The sequence below is a fragment of the Chelonia mydas genome, chromosome 1, assembly GCF_015237465.2.
Source record: "Chelonia mydas isolate rCheMyd1 chromosome 1, rCheMyd1.pri.v2, whole genome shotgun sequence".
Lineage (NCBI taxonomy): Eukaryota > Metazoa > Chordata > Testudines > Cheloniidae > Chelonia > Chelonia mydas.
The window spans coordinates 292,938,382-292,954,259 of NC_057849.1; the positions used below are offsets into that span (position 1 = coordinate 292,938,382).

The 15,878-nt window shown below is 41.6% G+C and overlaps 1 protein-coding gene across 4 annotated transcripts in view; it reads left to right on the forward strand.

Moving 5' to 3' along the window:
• Positions 1–15,878, forward strand: part of ADAMTS20 (ADAM metallopeptidase with thrombospondin type 1 motif 20) — a 174,393-nt gene that overhangs the window by 20,491 nt on the left and 138,024 nt on the right. For all 4 annotated transcript variants that reach the window (XM_007061782.3, XM_043548992.1, XM_043548987.1 and 1 more), the window contains exon 3: positions 12,739–12,904. In XM_007061782.3, the coding sequence (XP_007061844.3) occupies positions 12,739–12,904 (166 nt within the window). The remainder of the gene's footprint in view (positions 1–12,738; positions 12,905–15,878) is intronic.

The following is a 15,878-nucleotide window of genomic DNA, read 5'->3' on the forward strand; positions in this document are numbered from 1 at the left end:
TGTGCTAGTTAATTTTAGGATACTTATTTGAATTGCTTAACTGTAAATGTTTCTTTTTCATTCAATATTTTAATGTATTGAAAAAGTGCAAGGGGTGTTTACAAGAACCTCCTTTTCCACCCCGCATTACAGCATGCTTTATGTTTCATGTTGTTGGTGCTACCTCATTTCATATTGGTGACACTGTACTATTGATTGTTTATCCCGTTTGATAAGGGCTGGAGCTTGCAGCTCTTCTGCTTTATGTGAATAATCCTTACTCATATGAGTAGTTCCACTGGAATTAATGGGCTACATACAGAGTAAGGATTACTTCCATGAATAAAGGATTGCAAGACTGGCTACAGTGTTAAAGCCTATGATCAAATTCTCTTTAGATGGACTGACAAGTATAAGAACCTAACAGTCTAAATCAGGGGTTCTTAACCTTTTTCGTTCTGACACCCCCCCCACCCCAACATGCTATAAAAACTCCACAGCCCAGCTGTGACACAACAACTGCCAGGGCCTACATTAGGAAGGAGGGCAACTGCACGGGGCCCCACGCCACAGGGGGCCATGTGAAGCTAAGCTGCTTAGGCTTCAGCTTTAGCCCTGGTTGGTGGGGCACAGGGCAGCGTGGCTTTGGCTTTCTGCCCTGGGCCTCAATGAGTATAATGCAAGCCCGGTTGGAGGACCCCCTGAAGCCTGCTCACAGCCCCCCACTGGGCCTCGGACCCCTGTTTGAGAACTGCTGGTCTAAATAATGTCCCCACTTGCAACTAACGAAACCCAGACTTCAGTATTAGTTAGGGATTTGAACTGTACTGGTGGCTTCAAATCCGAGACTTTTTTCCACTCCAGTAACTCTTGTCAAGCTTTCTTAAGTTATGTCTCCACTATGAGCTAGGGGTGTGATTCCCAGCTTGCATCTACATACTGGTGCTAGTTTGATGAGAGCTAGCACAAATATAAATAGTGTGGCTGTGGTACCATTGGCTGCAGCTGCAGAAGCACAGCTTAGCTGTGCCGAGTACATACCTACAGGATTCAGGAGGGTTTGTACTCTGCATGGCTAAGCTCTGCTGCGCTGCCCATGCAACATAGCTACACTAAAATCTTGTATTTGCCTTACTCACACTAGCTTGGTGAGGGCTTCGTGTATATGAGCTTGAAATCAAACTCCTACCACGTAGTGTAGATGTAGCCTAAGACCTGAGTTTGAGAGATTAACTTCCCACCCATTAACTAGACACTATGCACACATCTGCTTTTCTGTCCCCTAAAGCTGGGATTTTGACTTTGCTATGTTAACAGCACACTATGAATTTCTTTCATTGACATTTGGATGTTCTGGGATCTGCTTGGGCATTAAATGACAAATGCAGGTTCTTTCTGTTAAACTAGAAGAGTGTTTTTATTCTTGCCCGTTCTCTCTTGTGATTCTCATGCATGATATTGAGGTTTTGTTTAACCTGGACTCTGGAGAGGTTCTATTATATGAATTACCTTATTGGTGAAATTTTCACTTTGGGACTCCTCCTGGGCTCATAGAAGTAATCTTCGGCTCATATCCCTCTTTTTTTTTTTTTTCTTGAGTAATCCTTTTGGCAAGACATCTAGACAGGTAGTGGTATTTGCTTCTTCATATGTAATAGGGGTCACAATTACTGTCTTTTCCAAATTCCTACAACTAACATACTTCTCTCTTTCTTAAAGCCTTGTCTTCCTTTCTCCTCAGACCACAAGCTCTGGCACGTTACAAAATACTGGGCCTTAACTCACGATTGTCACAGCCTTTACTAAAATACATTTTTCAGTATGTTTGCTATGTTGTTGAATGTTAACTTTAATTATTTCACAAGACTTTTATACTGCAGATTACTTTCCCAGCAAAAGTTAGAGGTAATTTCAATCCATGCTGTTGCTTATGTCACCTATGGTTTATTTTCCAGATTTAATGGGAAATATAAGAGTCCTATTAAAAGGAGAAAATATCTGTCAAAGGGAAAAATAGCAGATGACATCCAACATTCTTTCAATTTTAACTTATTTGGGTCATTGAAACATCTTTTGAATGTAGAAAAAGGAACTATTTTATGAAATCAAACTCAAATGTATCAAAGAGATGTAACCACACTGGCCACTCAAATATGAACTTTGTTTTATTTAACTAGAGAACTTTATAATTTACATACTTAACATTTGGTAATAAAAATATTGATTATTCTGATTCCTGGTGTGCTTCCTCTCCACATTTCAATTATGGCATAATTGTAATAGTCCATAGTTCCATATTCCCCTGCAGTTAAAAATTCAGATTCTAACCTTTTCAAGTGGTGTACATCATTTGTACTAGCTGTTTTCAAGACAACAGTGATTAAATTTGGTTAGAAATTGAACGGGGAATAGAGGCAATTTGGTAATAGGAATGAAGTGATGAAATGGTCTGATATTCAGAGCAAATATACAAAGCAGAAATTTCTGACTTTCCAATGGTATAATTGCAAGTATTCTGGCCATGATGGTTTGTGAGATGTATCTTAAAAAGCTCCCTGAGCAGGGACCATTCCAATTTTGTTCCAAATATTATTATTTAATATTTATGTTATAGTAGATCTTATAGGCCTCAGCCACGTCCAGGTCCCTTTGTAATAGGCACTATATAAACATATAGTAAATGACAGTCACTGTCCCAAAGATGTTGCAGTCTAAAAGAAAAGACATAACAGGTGAATTAGACAAACATATAGGCAGCTGAGAGGGGAGTGAAGATGGGGTAGGTAACAACAAAAATTGGATATTTCATCACAGATTAACTGTAGATACAATTCTTAACCTACCAGTGGTAGTAATCACTACTTGTCTCCTTTCTATCCTTTACCAGTTGGTAGTTTTCTGTGTGTGTTACAGCAGAGTAGAGTTTTAAGGAGAGATTGAACGAAGGATAAAATGGTGGCTTTATGGATTTTGACTGAGAGTTTTTCCCATATATTAGATATGTTGTATTGGAGAAAGCATGAAGGTGTTTATGGGAAAAAAGCAGACAAGAAGAATGGAATTCAGGTAGTCACGGTAGTGGGCATCAAGGTCGATCTTGAATATATTATGTGGCAAGAAGCAGCAAGATTTAGTTGTTGTCCGGATGTGTGGGTCAAAAGAGAAGGCCAAATCAATGAAATGAGATTATGGGTCTGAGCAACATGGAGGATTGTGGTGTTGTCCACTTTGATAATAGAGACAGTAGAAGTGAGGGCTTTGGTGGAGAGATCAGGAGCTCAGTTTTGCCCATGTTAAATTTTAGTTGAGAGCTGGTCATCATATTGAAATGTCAGAAAGACAAGCTGAGGTTTTCTTATGAATAGAGGAAGACAGATCTGGAGCAGAGAGGAAGGTTTGTGAGTCTACAGCATAAAGCTGATAGCTAAAGTAACGTTTACAGAGAAGATCACTCAGAGACAGGATGGAATGTTTTAAATCTAGGCAAGTTAAATTATTTATTTAAATCACTCGATTTTTTTAAACAAAATAATTGATTTAAATTAGACTGAGGATTTGTAAAACTGATTTGAAAACACATGCTATTGTAACTATAAATTGAAATATATATAATGACCTAAATTATAAATGTTGCTGTTTGTTGGTTTGTTTTTAAACTCCACTAGGGGTAAGGTATCTTATTTGAAATTTACAAAACTGGCAGACAAAATCCTTAATATTGAAAATGAAGGCCCTGATGATACAAAAATTTTACGTTAGTTGTATAACATTACCCACACCACTTGTCTCACTGACTTCAGTGGAACTACTTACCCAAAAGTTAAGCATATACATAAGTGTTTGCAGCATCAGAAACTAAACTGTATTTTTATTATTAATAAAATCTGCTAATTCAAAACAAAATAGCTTCAATGTTAACAATGGAATGCTATTTTGATTTTAAATACATTAATAAAGTTATTGTGAACTTTGCTATACACAAGCCAAAATTTTTAAAAATATAAGCCTAATATTAGGCTCCTTAGGGGAACCCATATATATAACAACAGGTTTCAGAGTAGCAGCCGTGTTAGTCTGTATTCGCAAAAAGGAGTACTTGTGGCACCTTAGAGACTAACAAATTTATTTGAGCATAAGCTTTTGTGAGCTACAGTCTCTAAGGTGCCACAAGTACTCCCTTTCTTTTTGCATATATATAATATGCACCTAAGAATGGAATTTTCAAAATTGTTTAAGTGACTTAAGAACACACTTCCTATTGATTTCAAAAAGCAAACTCTGATGGAGGAATATAGCCTGGTCTAGGCCTTTCAGTTTTCTTGACTTTTGGCAGTTCAAAAGTCAACATTGCAAGATGTTGGTTACAAATATATCACAAGCTACCTTAGAGACTAACCAGTTTATTTGAGCATAAGCTTTCGATGCTTATGCTCAAATAAATTGGTTAGTCTCTAAGGTTCCACTAGTACTCCTTTTCTTTTTGTGAATACAGACTAACACGGCTGCTACTCTGAAACCTATCACAAGCTGTTTGCTTATCAACTGAATTCTGTGTTTGAGTTTGTGTTCTCACTGTAAGATATTAAGGAGGCACATGACTGGGCTTATCTTTTTGGTATAGACAAGCATTTTAAGTGTGAAACTTCTTAGTAGAAAACATTTCTATGTAAAATCTTAAATTCTATTCTCAACTGGAAAACTAATTAAAGAAACAAGTACAAATTATCCACTCTGGTAATTTGAAACCATAAAATGGGAAGAAAGAAAAATAGTAGCAACATGTAAATAAAAAATCTGTTTTAAATTTAAAATGTTGATTTTTATAATGATTTTTGTCTTCCCTGCCCAGAGATAAGGTGTAGAGTGTAAAGAGAAGGGGGCCACAGAATGAATTAATGTATAAATAAAGACTGTATACACTGCATAAAGTCAATCTTACCCCATTCTTAGGGTTGACTGTATTGGTAATTCAAATAATGAAATAATATAAATCTTAACAAAAGCTTTCTTCCTTAAGTCTGAGTGACAGGACCTCCCTCTCTCTGCCCCTAGGACTTTTGGACCAGAAGGTCATATTCACTCAAGGCTGTCTCTGACAGTCTGTAGAACTCCTGGTTGCCGGGAATCCCAGCTTCTGAGCTGCCCCCCCCTCCCCCCCCCCCCGGCCGGGGCGCAGATAGAGTTCTCACCATTCCCTCAAAAACCACACAGCACAAAAGTAATGAGTGTGGGAAAGTTGAGCTGAGCGTATGCTGTGCCACAGAGATCTGAAGGCTGCTTGTGTGCTCAGGCCTTGCCAAGAATTTAGATCTACCTGACACCAAGAAAGTCCTACCTCTGCAGAGCGAGGCATGAGAGGAAGCAGTGTTGGGGAAATGGATGTATCAATTATGGGGGGTGTTTTGTCTTTTGCTCTTTACACAGCATACATAATATGAAAGCGTCAAACAGACACAGTGGACTCAGGTAACTGTGTTTACTTACATCACATTCAAGGCCTAGTTACATGTGGTGACATAGGGTAGGTCTACACTCCAATTAAAAACCTGCAGCTGGCCTGTGCCGGCTGACTTGGGCTCGGAGGGATCGGGCTAAGGGACAGTTTAATTGCAGTATAGATGTCACTTCATATGATTAAAAAATATGACCATGTGTAGATCATTGTTGCTACCACTGTTCTAGAATTGCAACAAATCTTGTACAAAGTATGTCATGTAAGGTGTCAATGGAAAAGTTATGATTTGCTGAATGATTATCCTGTTTGTACGCAAGTATCATTTTTGTATCTGAAGTTATGAATATTGACTATATACCTGTATTTCAAATGTGTTCGCTCCTGTGGTCACACTCACAAGGCAGCTTACTTCTAGTCTGGCCAGCACATTGTGAAGGGACTATTCAAGTTGAATTGCCCATCAAAGAACACGTAACTCACAATGGACTATAGGTAAGCGGGAATAGTCCCGCTATTGTGGGGAACTTTCCTGGCTTCTGTACTACCCCGGTGAAGTGGGCTAGTGAAAGGATCTGAGTCCTCGCTCCCACTTCCTTTACCCAGTGGCCTCCCTGCCCTTGAGGACTCCCCTTCCACTTTCCTGTCTGGCAGAGTCCTCGTAACCCCAACAAGGCTGGGCCCAGGATTCCTGGGGGTCTCGACCCCCAACCCTGCTGTGGTAACCTAGGACAGGGGCTAGGGTGTTCCCACTCCAGGGTACTCTCTCTGCACTGGGCACTTCTCTGACCCACTGACCATTATATACAATTTAAAGCAAATGCAAGTTATTTAATCAACAATTAATTTTAAAAAGAATAAGGAAAAATGAGAAAGGTTAAAGGAAACATCAACCCGCTCTGAGGCAGGGAACATCACAGTGTCTCTGGAATGTCAGGGCAGTTCACAGTCTGTTCCTTGTAAGTCCCAGGCCTTCTTCTCAGGCCCTGGCTGTGCTGCAGGGATGCTGTGGGTTGGACACTTGCTCTGGTGGTGGCAACACGCTCTCAGGCTCTAAGTGGTAGGACCCTTCTTTCCAGTGTCGCCCCCACCCTGTCGGAGTTATGATCCAAGCCTGGCCTGCAGAGCCTCCTGGCTGAGGCGTCTCCCTGTGCTGGGCCTGCTGCCCAGGGTCCCCCTCGGTCTCCCCAGCTGTTCACCGCACCCAGCTCTGGACTGCTCCAGCCCCAGCTCCACCACTCTGTCTCTGCGCTGCTGCTGCTGCTGCTCTGCCTCCAGCTCCCTGGGCTGCTTCTTTAGCCCCTCTGCCTCCGGTTGCTACAGCTCTCCTCCCAGGGCAAGTCCGCTCTGCAGTCTGCTTCTGTGACTCTGCTCCCAGCACTGCCCTGCTTAGTAGGCTGCTTTTCTGGCCCCTCTGGCTCCCAGGCCAAGTCTGCTCTCTCCAGGCTGTGCCTCTAGCTTTGGGGCTGCAGCTCTGCTCCCAGGACAAGGTCTGCTCTCTCTGGGCTGCTTTTCTGGTCCTTCTGGATCTGGATCTGGCACAGCTCTGCTCCCCAGCTTAGCTTGGGCCCCTGCTTTCTCCTTAGCTCAGCCCCACTCTGTCTGACTCAGGCAAACCCAGCTCACACGGAGGACGGGACCTCCCTGGCCTCCTAACTCCCTGATTAGCCTGCTGGCCCTGTCATTCAGGCCGACCTGGAGCATTGGCCTCTCCCCATTGTTCCTGGGGGCTGTCAGTCTCAGGGTCCTGATTCCCCATCGCCCCTTCCCCCTTTTTAGTACTGGGAGCTAGCAACTAAAACACCCCCCACTGAATGTTAGTAAGGGGGCAACAGTCATCTTACATATAGAAGAGGTGTATACCTACCTGATGAACCTTCCTGTGAATGTTCTAGCTAGAATATGGGCAATGGCCTCTGCTATGACTTTTTTCAAAGCATGCAAGGGCATGTGATGAGACAATGTGGTTCTAAACTCCATGTTGTTACCTGTATTTTTCTACAAGCTGTGCTGAGGGCTTTGTTTGGAACAATGGGTTTCCCTCCACATGGGCAGAAGCTATAAAAGGCCCTGGAAACATCTCCGTTTTGCCTCTTTCCTGCTCTGATCTCTGGATTATGGACTTATACTAATGGGAGCATTCTAGCCAAGGGACCGAGGACTTTCCAATTATTTGGGAGCAATCAAAAACGTAACCAGTTAGCAGTTTATGCTATCGCTACTTTGTCTGATCCGAGAATTTTGCTATTATTGTATGTATTTGATTCCTTTAACCAATTCAAACTCTCATCTCTTTCTTTTTATAAATAAACCTTTAGATATTAGATATTAAAGGATTGGCAATAGTGTGATTATTGGGTAAGATCTGAGTTATATATTGACCTGGGTATGTGGCTGGTCCTTTGGGATCTGGAGAACCTTTTGTTTGATGAAATTGGTTTTAAATAACCATTGATCATTAAATCTGGTGTCTGGGTGTTGAATCGAGGACTGGAATACCTAAGGAGGCTGCATTTCTAATTTGTTCTGTTTCACCACACTGGCTAGCAAGTTTACTTTTGTCTTGAATTTGGTATTCTCAGTTGTGTCTCTGCCTCAGTGGGTCACAATAGACATTTGGGCTTGCACTGGAGCCCATGCTCAAGGGTCCTGTGAAGTGGAAAGGCCCCAGAGCTCAGGCTTCAGCCTGAGCCTGAACATCTACACCGCAATTAAGCTGTCCCGCAGCCTGAGCCCTGCGAGCCTGAGTCAGCTGGCATGGGCCAGCCGTGGGTGTTTAACAGCAGTGTAGACATAACCATAAAATATGCTACTACTCTGACAGATTACTAGACATAGTATGTTGATCACCACTAGAGGGCTTACCTACTATTCGAAAGGATACTACCCAATTCCTGTTCACCTGTTTTTCCCAACAAATAGGTGTAACTTTCAGGAGGGTCACAAAAGGCAATCGGGAACTGTAACGTGTTGAAAATTTTATTATAATATAAAGCAAAGAAAATCTTACTCCTTCCATATCGTTACCCTTCAAGGCCAAGTATTCTCTGTCAACCTCTCTAAACATACACAAAAATAACTCACATTGGCTTATCATTATTATCACTGATACATACTCTGTAGAACCTCAAAGATATGAACACCAGAGTTACGGACTGACTGGTCAACTGGACACCATGTGAAACCGGAAGTAACCAATCATGCAGCAACAGAGACCAAAAAAAAAAAAAAAAAGCAAATACTGTACTGTGACTGTATTGCAGCTAAAGGTAGGCACATCTGGGCTGCCTGTTTCCATTCCCACCCCCACCCCCACATGTGGGGCAGCCACTTACAGCTTGGAAGTGAAGATTCTGGGGCTGCTAGCCCAAGGCAGCTGGAGCCAGCAGAGCAGGAGCAGCGCCGGGGTCTGCACTGCTTTCACCCTGCGGGGAGGGGGATTGTTTTTACCTGCCCTTCCTCCGGCTGGGAGGGGGATGCGCTGTTTACACAGACGGGAGAGGGACAAGCTTGCAAACTCAGTGCGACCCAGGGAAAGAAGCTGCCTGCAAGGAAACTGCCTGTGTTGAGGGAGCTCAGCTGCTGCTGAAGCCTGGCCTGGAGTGTCAGCTGATGGGAGCCTGAACTGTGTTTTGTTCAGAGCAGGGGTTGGCAACCTTTCAGAAGTGGTGTGCCGAGTCTTCATTTATTCACTCTAATTTAAGGTTTTGAGTGCCAGTAGAACATTTTAATGTTTTTAGAAGGTCTCTTTCTATAAGTCTATAATATATAACTAAACTATTGTTGCATGTAAAGTAAATAAGGTTTTTACAATGTTTAAGAAGCTTCATTTAAAATTAAATTAAAATGCAGAGCCCCCCGGACTGGTGGCCAGGACCCGGGCAGTGTGAGTGCCACTGAAAATAAGCTTGTGTGCCGTCTTCGGCACGCATGCCATAGGTTGCCTACCCCTGGTTCAGAGTTATGGACACCCTCGATACCCAAGGTATCAGTAACTCTGAGGTTCTACTGTATTACAGAAGAGTAAAAAAGTAAGGGTGGGGGGGTTTCATGAAAATGTTCAAGTGTGAAAAAGGGGTTTCCAACCTGAAAATTTTGAGGACAAATTGCTGTACACTACCAGAAGCAGTAGTGGTAGGATCTGGAGGGGGAAGTCAGTGTCTTTGTCTTACTATCAGTTATTTTCACTGCTGCCACCTTCTGCCTGCTGTGTTTACCCAGGCCCCCCTCTTCTACTGCTTCATACTGCTCCTATATAGGGGCTTTCTTCTATGGTCCCCACCTTTCAGCTGCCTTTGTGAAGCTCTGATTGGAGCTTTCCTGTGGACCTCCTTTCCAAGCCATTCTAGGCTCTCTGAGGGAGGCTTTCTCTGGGGCCTCGTTCCTGGCTGTTGCTGCTGTTGCTGACTGGGACCTCTTAGCCGTTACGTGCTGCCCTCTCTTGCGTTTCCTCTGAAGTGTTCTTCTCCTGCCTGCTTTTTCTGTCCTGTCCTATGGATTATGCAGAGAGTCCCTGAATGCTGCTGCTTCATGCTGTCTAGTGCTTCCATTTCTTGTTCTTGAACCTGTCTTCCCTCTCAACCAGCCAATCCCTTGTTCCTGTCTTCTGTCAACACCTAGCCAGTGGCCTGTGACTCCATGGTAAGACTGTTCTAGTGCTTTAGGGGTTCATGCTTGTTACTGCATTGGTGAAATCTAATTATAGAACATACAACTAGTTTGAGGTTATTGCCCTGCTTTTTGAGGGTCTGTCCTGAGATTGGCACTCATGGTCATGAGCCACTCCAGACAGCATGATATTTGGTGTAATCTTGGCAGGATTCACATGCCACAGATCAATCGGATTAATAGATCATAATCCAGCATAGATTTTAGAGGGTCCATTGAATCTCTCCACCAGACCATTTGTCTCTGGGTGACAGGGGACAGCTTTTATTTGTTTCAACCCACACAACTTCCATAACTCACTGAAAAGCTGAGACATAAAATTTGACTTCATGTAAGATAAAATCTCTTTAGGGAAACCCACTCTGCTAAAAATAGTGAAAAGGACTTTTGTCACAGAATCAGTCTCTGTTTATTAGAGCAACTGCTTCAGGATATCAAATGGCAAAATCCACTACCACCAGGATATATTTCTTCCCCCTTTGGGTAGAACATGGCTTAGGGCCCATAGTGTCCACTGTTATCCTATAAAATGCCTCTTGTATCACAGGCAAGGGATGTAGGAGAACTTTCTGAGGCCCTGCTGGTCTTTTCCTTTTGGCATAATTCACAAGATCTGCAATAATTTTTCACATCATTCTATATCGCTGGCCAATAGAAATTTTACTTTAATCCCTCATAGGTTCTCTATGCCCACAAGTGACTAGCAAAAGGACAATCATATGCTAGCAACATTGATTCTCCACAATGCTGGGCAGGCACAAACAACTGCTTGTTGTATTTTCCAGGACTCTCTGTCCCAAAGAACCAGTCACTTACCCCAGGTCATTTCTACTCAGATCTCAAACCAAAGGCAACTCCTGTTGCCAGTTCTGTAATAAATTAACTAGAGATTTATTAACTAAGAAAAGAAATGTTATTTATTAGGTTAAAGCAGAAAACATACACACAGGAGTTAGTCTCAGATTTAAGAAGGCAATATACACTTCTATAATAAACTGCTCTTTAGGGATGACCCATGCCAAGCAACATGGGGATCTCTTACTTATGTTTAGGAATCTCTGCCCCTCAGAGTCCAGAGAGCATAAAGAGATGGAGTTTCTCCTGGTCAGTGATTTTTATCCCCTTCAACTCAGAATCCAAGTTGATGGGATGAGTTCATGCATAGGTCTCACCTTCCTGGAGGGAGCTTGGAATGCATTCAACAAGGTTTCTGTCCTTGGATGCTACACAATGCCTCATTTGCCTTCAGTGGGACATCCTGTGTGCAGGACGAGCACTTTACCTTATTTAATGCTTTCCCTCTGCCATACAGGAGTTGGTTTCAGCCCTTCCCACACCCAGAAACAGACTAATTTCTTCTGCTGCAGTGGAGGTGGAGGGTCCTTCCCCTCCCACCTTAGCAGTTTCTGGCTCTTTATCATTTCTCATTGGGATCCCAGCACAATATTTGTTTTAACTATAGGTTACAACATGAACAGGCTTAGTCATATGCAAAATATAATTGCCTACCAGCATTTCCGCGGATATACTGTGTAGCACTCCCATTTTCAGGTCATGCTCTAAACCTTCTGAATTCCAAATGAACCTTAGCCAAAGGCATAAGAATATTGTGTTTCCCCACTGCCAGAAGCTCTACCTTCGGGTGTATACCTTCCTTATGTGCATGTACTTTTATAAAATAAAGGTTTCAGAGTAGCAGCCGTGTTAGTCTGTATTCACAAAAAGAAAAGGAGTACTTGTGGCACCTTAGAGACTAACAAAGTTATTTGAGCATAAGCTTTCGTGAGCTACAGCTCACTTCATCGGATGCAAGCTGTAGCTCATGAAAGCTTATGCTCAAATAAATTTGTTAGTCTCTAAGGTGCCACAAGTACTCCTTTTCTTTTTATAAAATAAAATAACCAACAAGTTACAGTTATAATTATAAGAAGGGTAGAAAAGGAAAGATGCTGTATAGGGTGTCTCAGTTGAAGGGTCTGCAGGAGACCTTTTTTTTTTTTTTTTTTTTTTGCTTTTGTGCATGTCACTGATTCCCCTATATGCTCAGTCACTTTCCTCTGTTGTTTGTGTGGTTCTTTCATTCAGCAAAAGGACAGAAAACCATTATAAGAAAATGTATTAAAACCTTATTTTAAATAAATTTTGAAGTAGATTAGTTTTCAAGAAAAGTGTTGCTTTACTGTACCGTAAAATTGAAATTTTAAGAGAAAATAGTTATATCTGCAAAAAACAATGGGCAACAGCTCAATACAGAAATTGACATGCTGATAAAACCCTGTAGTTAAGATTGCCCTGCTCCCCAAATCTGAGCTGACCTTGGAGCAGAAAATTCCAAACTTCAGCCCCAGTCTGGAAGTCAGTGGGACTCTGAGTGGGCTCAAGGGTCTGCATATGTAAAGTACTTGCAAGATTAGGGCCACAGAGAATGAGGGTGGAGGGTGGTGGTATAGATTTGTGTATAATACACAATTTTAAAAAAACCCAGAAACTTCAATGACAGCATAATAGAGCATATAGTACATTTTCATTTGTAGTTAATTTTGAGTACTTCATACAAATTTTATTGCACACATAAAATCACTGGTGTAAAATATAATTTTCAGAGGAAAATACATTGACGGCCTCTGTCTTATTTTCAGATGGGCACCTTTAAAGCACATGATGGTGAATATTTTTTAGAACCTTTGATGAAGGCAGATGGAGATGAACACGAAGATGATCATAACAAACCACATCTTATATACAGACATGAAGATTTAAAAAATGACATTTATCAGAAATCCCATAAACCTTGTGAAGTTTCAGGTATAGTTACACTTTAAATTCTGATGTCTATGTCTGTTCATTATGGTTTTTAGTGTTTTAACAAGTTGTATGTTTAAAAAATGTTTTTCCATAGTGGTATTAATGACTATCGCTGTCACTGAGGCCTTAGAATTTATTTTATTTATTTGTTTCACATAGACCTAACAAACATTGGTGAAAAATAAATGTCCCACTTTAAATGTAAGAATAAATTAGCTTGCAAAAATATGCATCAGTCTTTCAAACACTTATGCACATGTTTTATTTTTCACAGTGATTGTTCCATAGATTAAATTTTTCAGCATCAGGAACATATTTTCAATTTTTGTGTAGATTCACAAAATAAATGAAATTTATTGCAAATAAATCTAAAAAGTAATACATTAAATCTTTCTGTCCTATAATATACTGTATTATCTAATATTTACTATTAGCGTAGGTACTGTTGTTCTAACTATATGCATTTTTAAAATATTGTATATTCCTATTACATATTCATATTATATTAGTATATTAACATTGAGAAACAGAAAAAGGGGTACCTGAGGAACATAGAATTAGGATATGTCACAACATATTGGCAGTAATTTTCAAAGCTTCACAGTTTAGGAGATGATTCACTTGCATATGAAAGGAAAAAAGCACTACTAATAGCATAAGGACAAATAATGGATGTAGCACAGTGCTTTAAAACAGCTATATTTTCATAAAATTGTAAGACTAGAAGGGACCTCGAGAGGTCTTTTAGTCCAGTCCCATGCACTCAAGGCAGGACTAAGTATTATCTAGACCAGTGCTACTCAAAGTGGTGGTCTGCGGACCGGTGCCGGTCCGTGAGCCATTGGCAGCCGGTCTGCGCGCACATTGGAAAAAAAAATTGCTGGTCCCCCACATCACACAGCTTGAGAAGCACTAATCTAGACCATCCCTGACAGGTGGTTGTCTAACCTGCTCTTAAAAATTTCCAGTGACGGAGATTCCACAATCTCCCTAGGCAGTTTATTCCAGTGCTTAACCACCCTGACAATTAGGAAGTTTTTCATAAAGTCCAACCTAAACCACCCTTGCTGCAATTTAAGCCCATTGCTTCTTGTCCTGTCCTCAGAGATGAAAGACAATTTCTTTCCCTCTTCCTTGCAACAATCTTTTATGTACTTGAAAACTGCTATCATGTCCCCCGCAGTCCTCTCTTCTCCAGACTAAACAAACCCATTTTTTCAATCTTCTGTCATAGATCATATTTTCTAGACCTTTAATTATTTTTGTTGCTCTTCTATGGACTTGCTCCAGTTTGCCCACATCTTCTCTGAAATGTGGCGCCCAGAACTGGACACAATACTCCAGTTGAGGCCTAATCAGCATGGAGTAGAGCAGAGGAATTACTTCTTGTGTCTTGCTTACAACATTCCTGCTAATACATCCCAGAATATTTGATTTTTTTTTTTTTGCAATAGTGTTACACTGTTGACTCATATTTAGCTTGTGATCCACTATGAACCCCCTGCCTTTCTGCAGTATGCCTTCCTAGGCAGGAATTTTCCATTTTGTATGTGTGGCTCTGATTGTTCTTTCCTAAGTGAAGTACTTTGCATTTGTCTTTATTGAATTTCATCCTGTTTCCTTCAGACCATTTCTCCAGTTTGTCCAGATCATTTTGAATTTTAATCCTATCCTCCAAAGCACTTGCAACCCTTCCCAGCTTGGTATCGTCCACAAACTTTATAAGTGTACTCTCTATGCCATAATATAAATCATTGATGAAGATATTGAACAGAACCAGACCAGAACTGATCCCTGCGGGACCCCACTTGATATGCCCTTCCAGCTTGACAGTGAGCCACTGATAACTACTCTCTAGGAATGCTTTTCCCACCAGTTATGCACCCACCTTATAGTAGCCCCACCTAGGTTGTATTTCCCTAGTTTGTTTATGAGAAGGTCATGCAAAACAGTATCAAAAGCCTTACTTTTAGTAAAGTCAAGATATACCACATCTACTGCTTCCCCTCTACCCTGTCAAAGAAAGCTATTAGGTTGGTTTGACACTATTTGTTCTTGACAAATCCATGCTGACTGTTACTTATCACTAGGGCCCTACCAAAATCATGGTCCATTTTAGTCAGTTTCACGGTCATCGGATTTTAAAAATCATTAATTTCATGATTTCAGCTATTTAAATCTGAAATTTCACCGTGTTGTAATTGTAGGGATCCTGACCCAAAAAGGAGATTTGTGTGTGTGTGGGTGGGGGGGAGTGGGGGGGGGTATTGAAAGGGTATTGTAGGGTAGGTTGCGGTACTGCTACCCTTACTTCTGCACTGTGCTGCCAGCGGTGCTGCCTTCAGAGCTGGGCAGCTGGAGAGCAGTGACTGCTGGCTCGGAGCCCAGTTCTGAAGGCAGAGCCACTGCCAGCAACAGCACAGAAGTAGGGGTGGCATGGTGTGGTATTGCCACCCTTACTTCTGTGCTGCTGCTGGTGGGGCGCTGCCTTCAGAGCTGGGCACCTGGCCAACCGCCACCACTCTTCGGCCACCCAGCTCTGAAGGCAGCACAGAAGTAAGGGTGGCACTACCGCAACCCCCCTAAAATAACCTTGCAACCCCCCTGTAACTCCCTTTTGGGTCAGGACCCCCAATTTGAGAAATGCTGGTTTCCCCTGTGAAATCTGTATAGTATAGGATAAAAGCACACAAAAGACCAGATTTCACAAGGAAGACCAGATTTCACGGTCTGTGATGCATTTTTCATGGCCGTGAATTTAGCAGGGCCCTACTTATCTTATCATCTTCTAGGTGCCTGCAAATTGATTGCTTAAGTATTTGCTCCATTATCTGTCTGGGTACTGAAGTTAAGCTGACTGGTCTGTAATTCCGAGTTGTGCTTTTGTAGTGTAGTGTACATTTTTCTACAGTTGTGTGTGTAGACATGCATGCATCTTAATGGTTTATTGAAGACTGCAACATGATGTAACAGG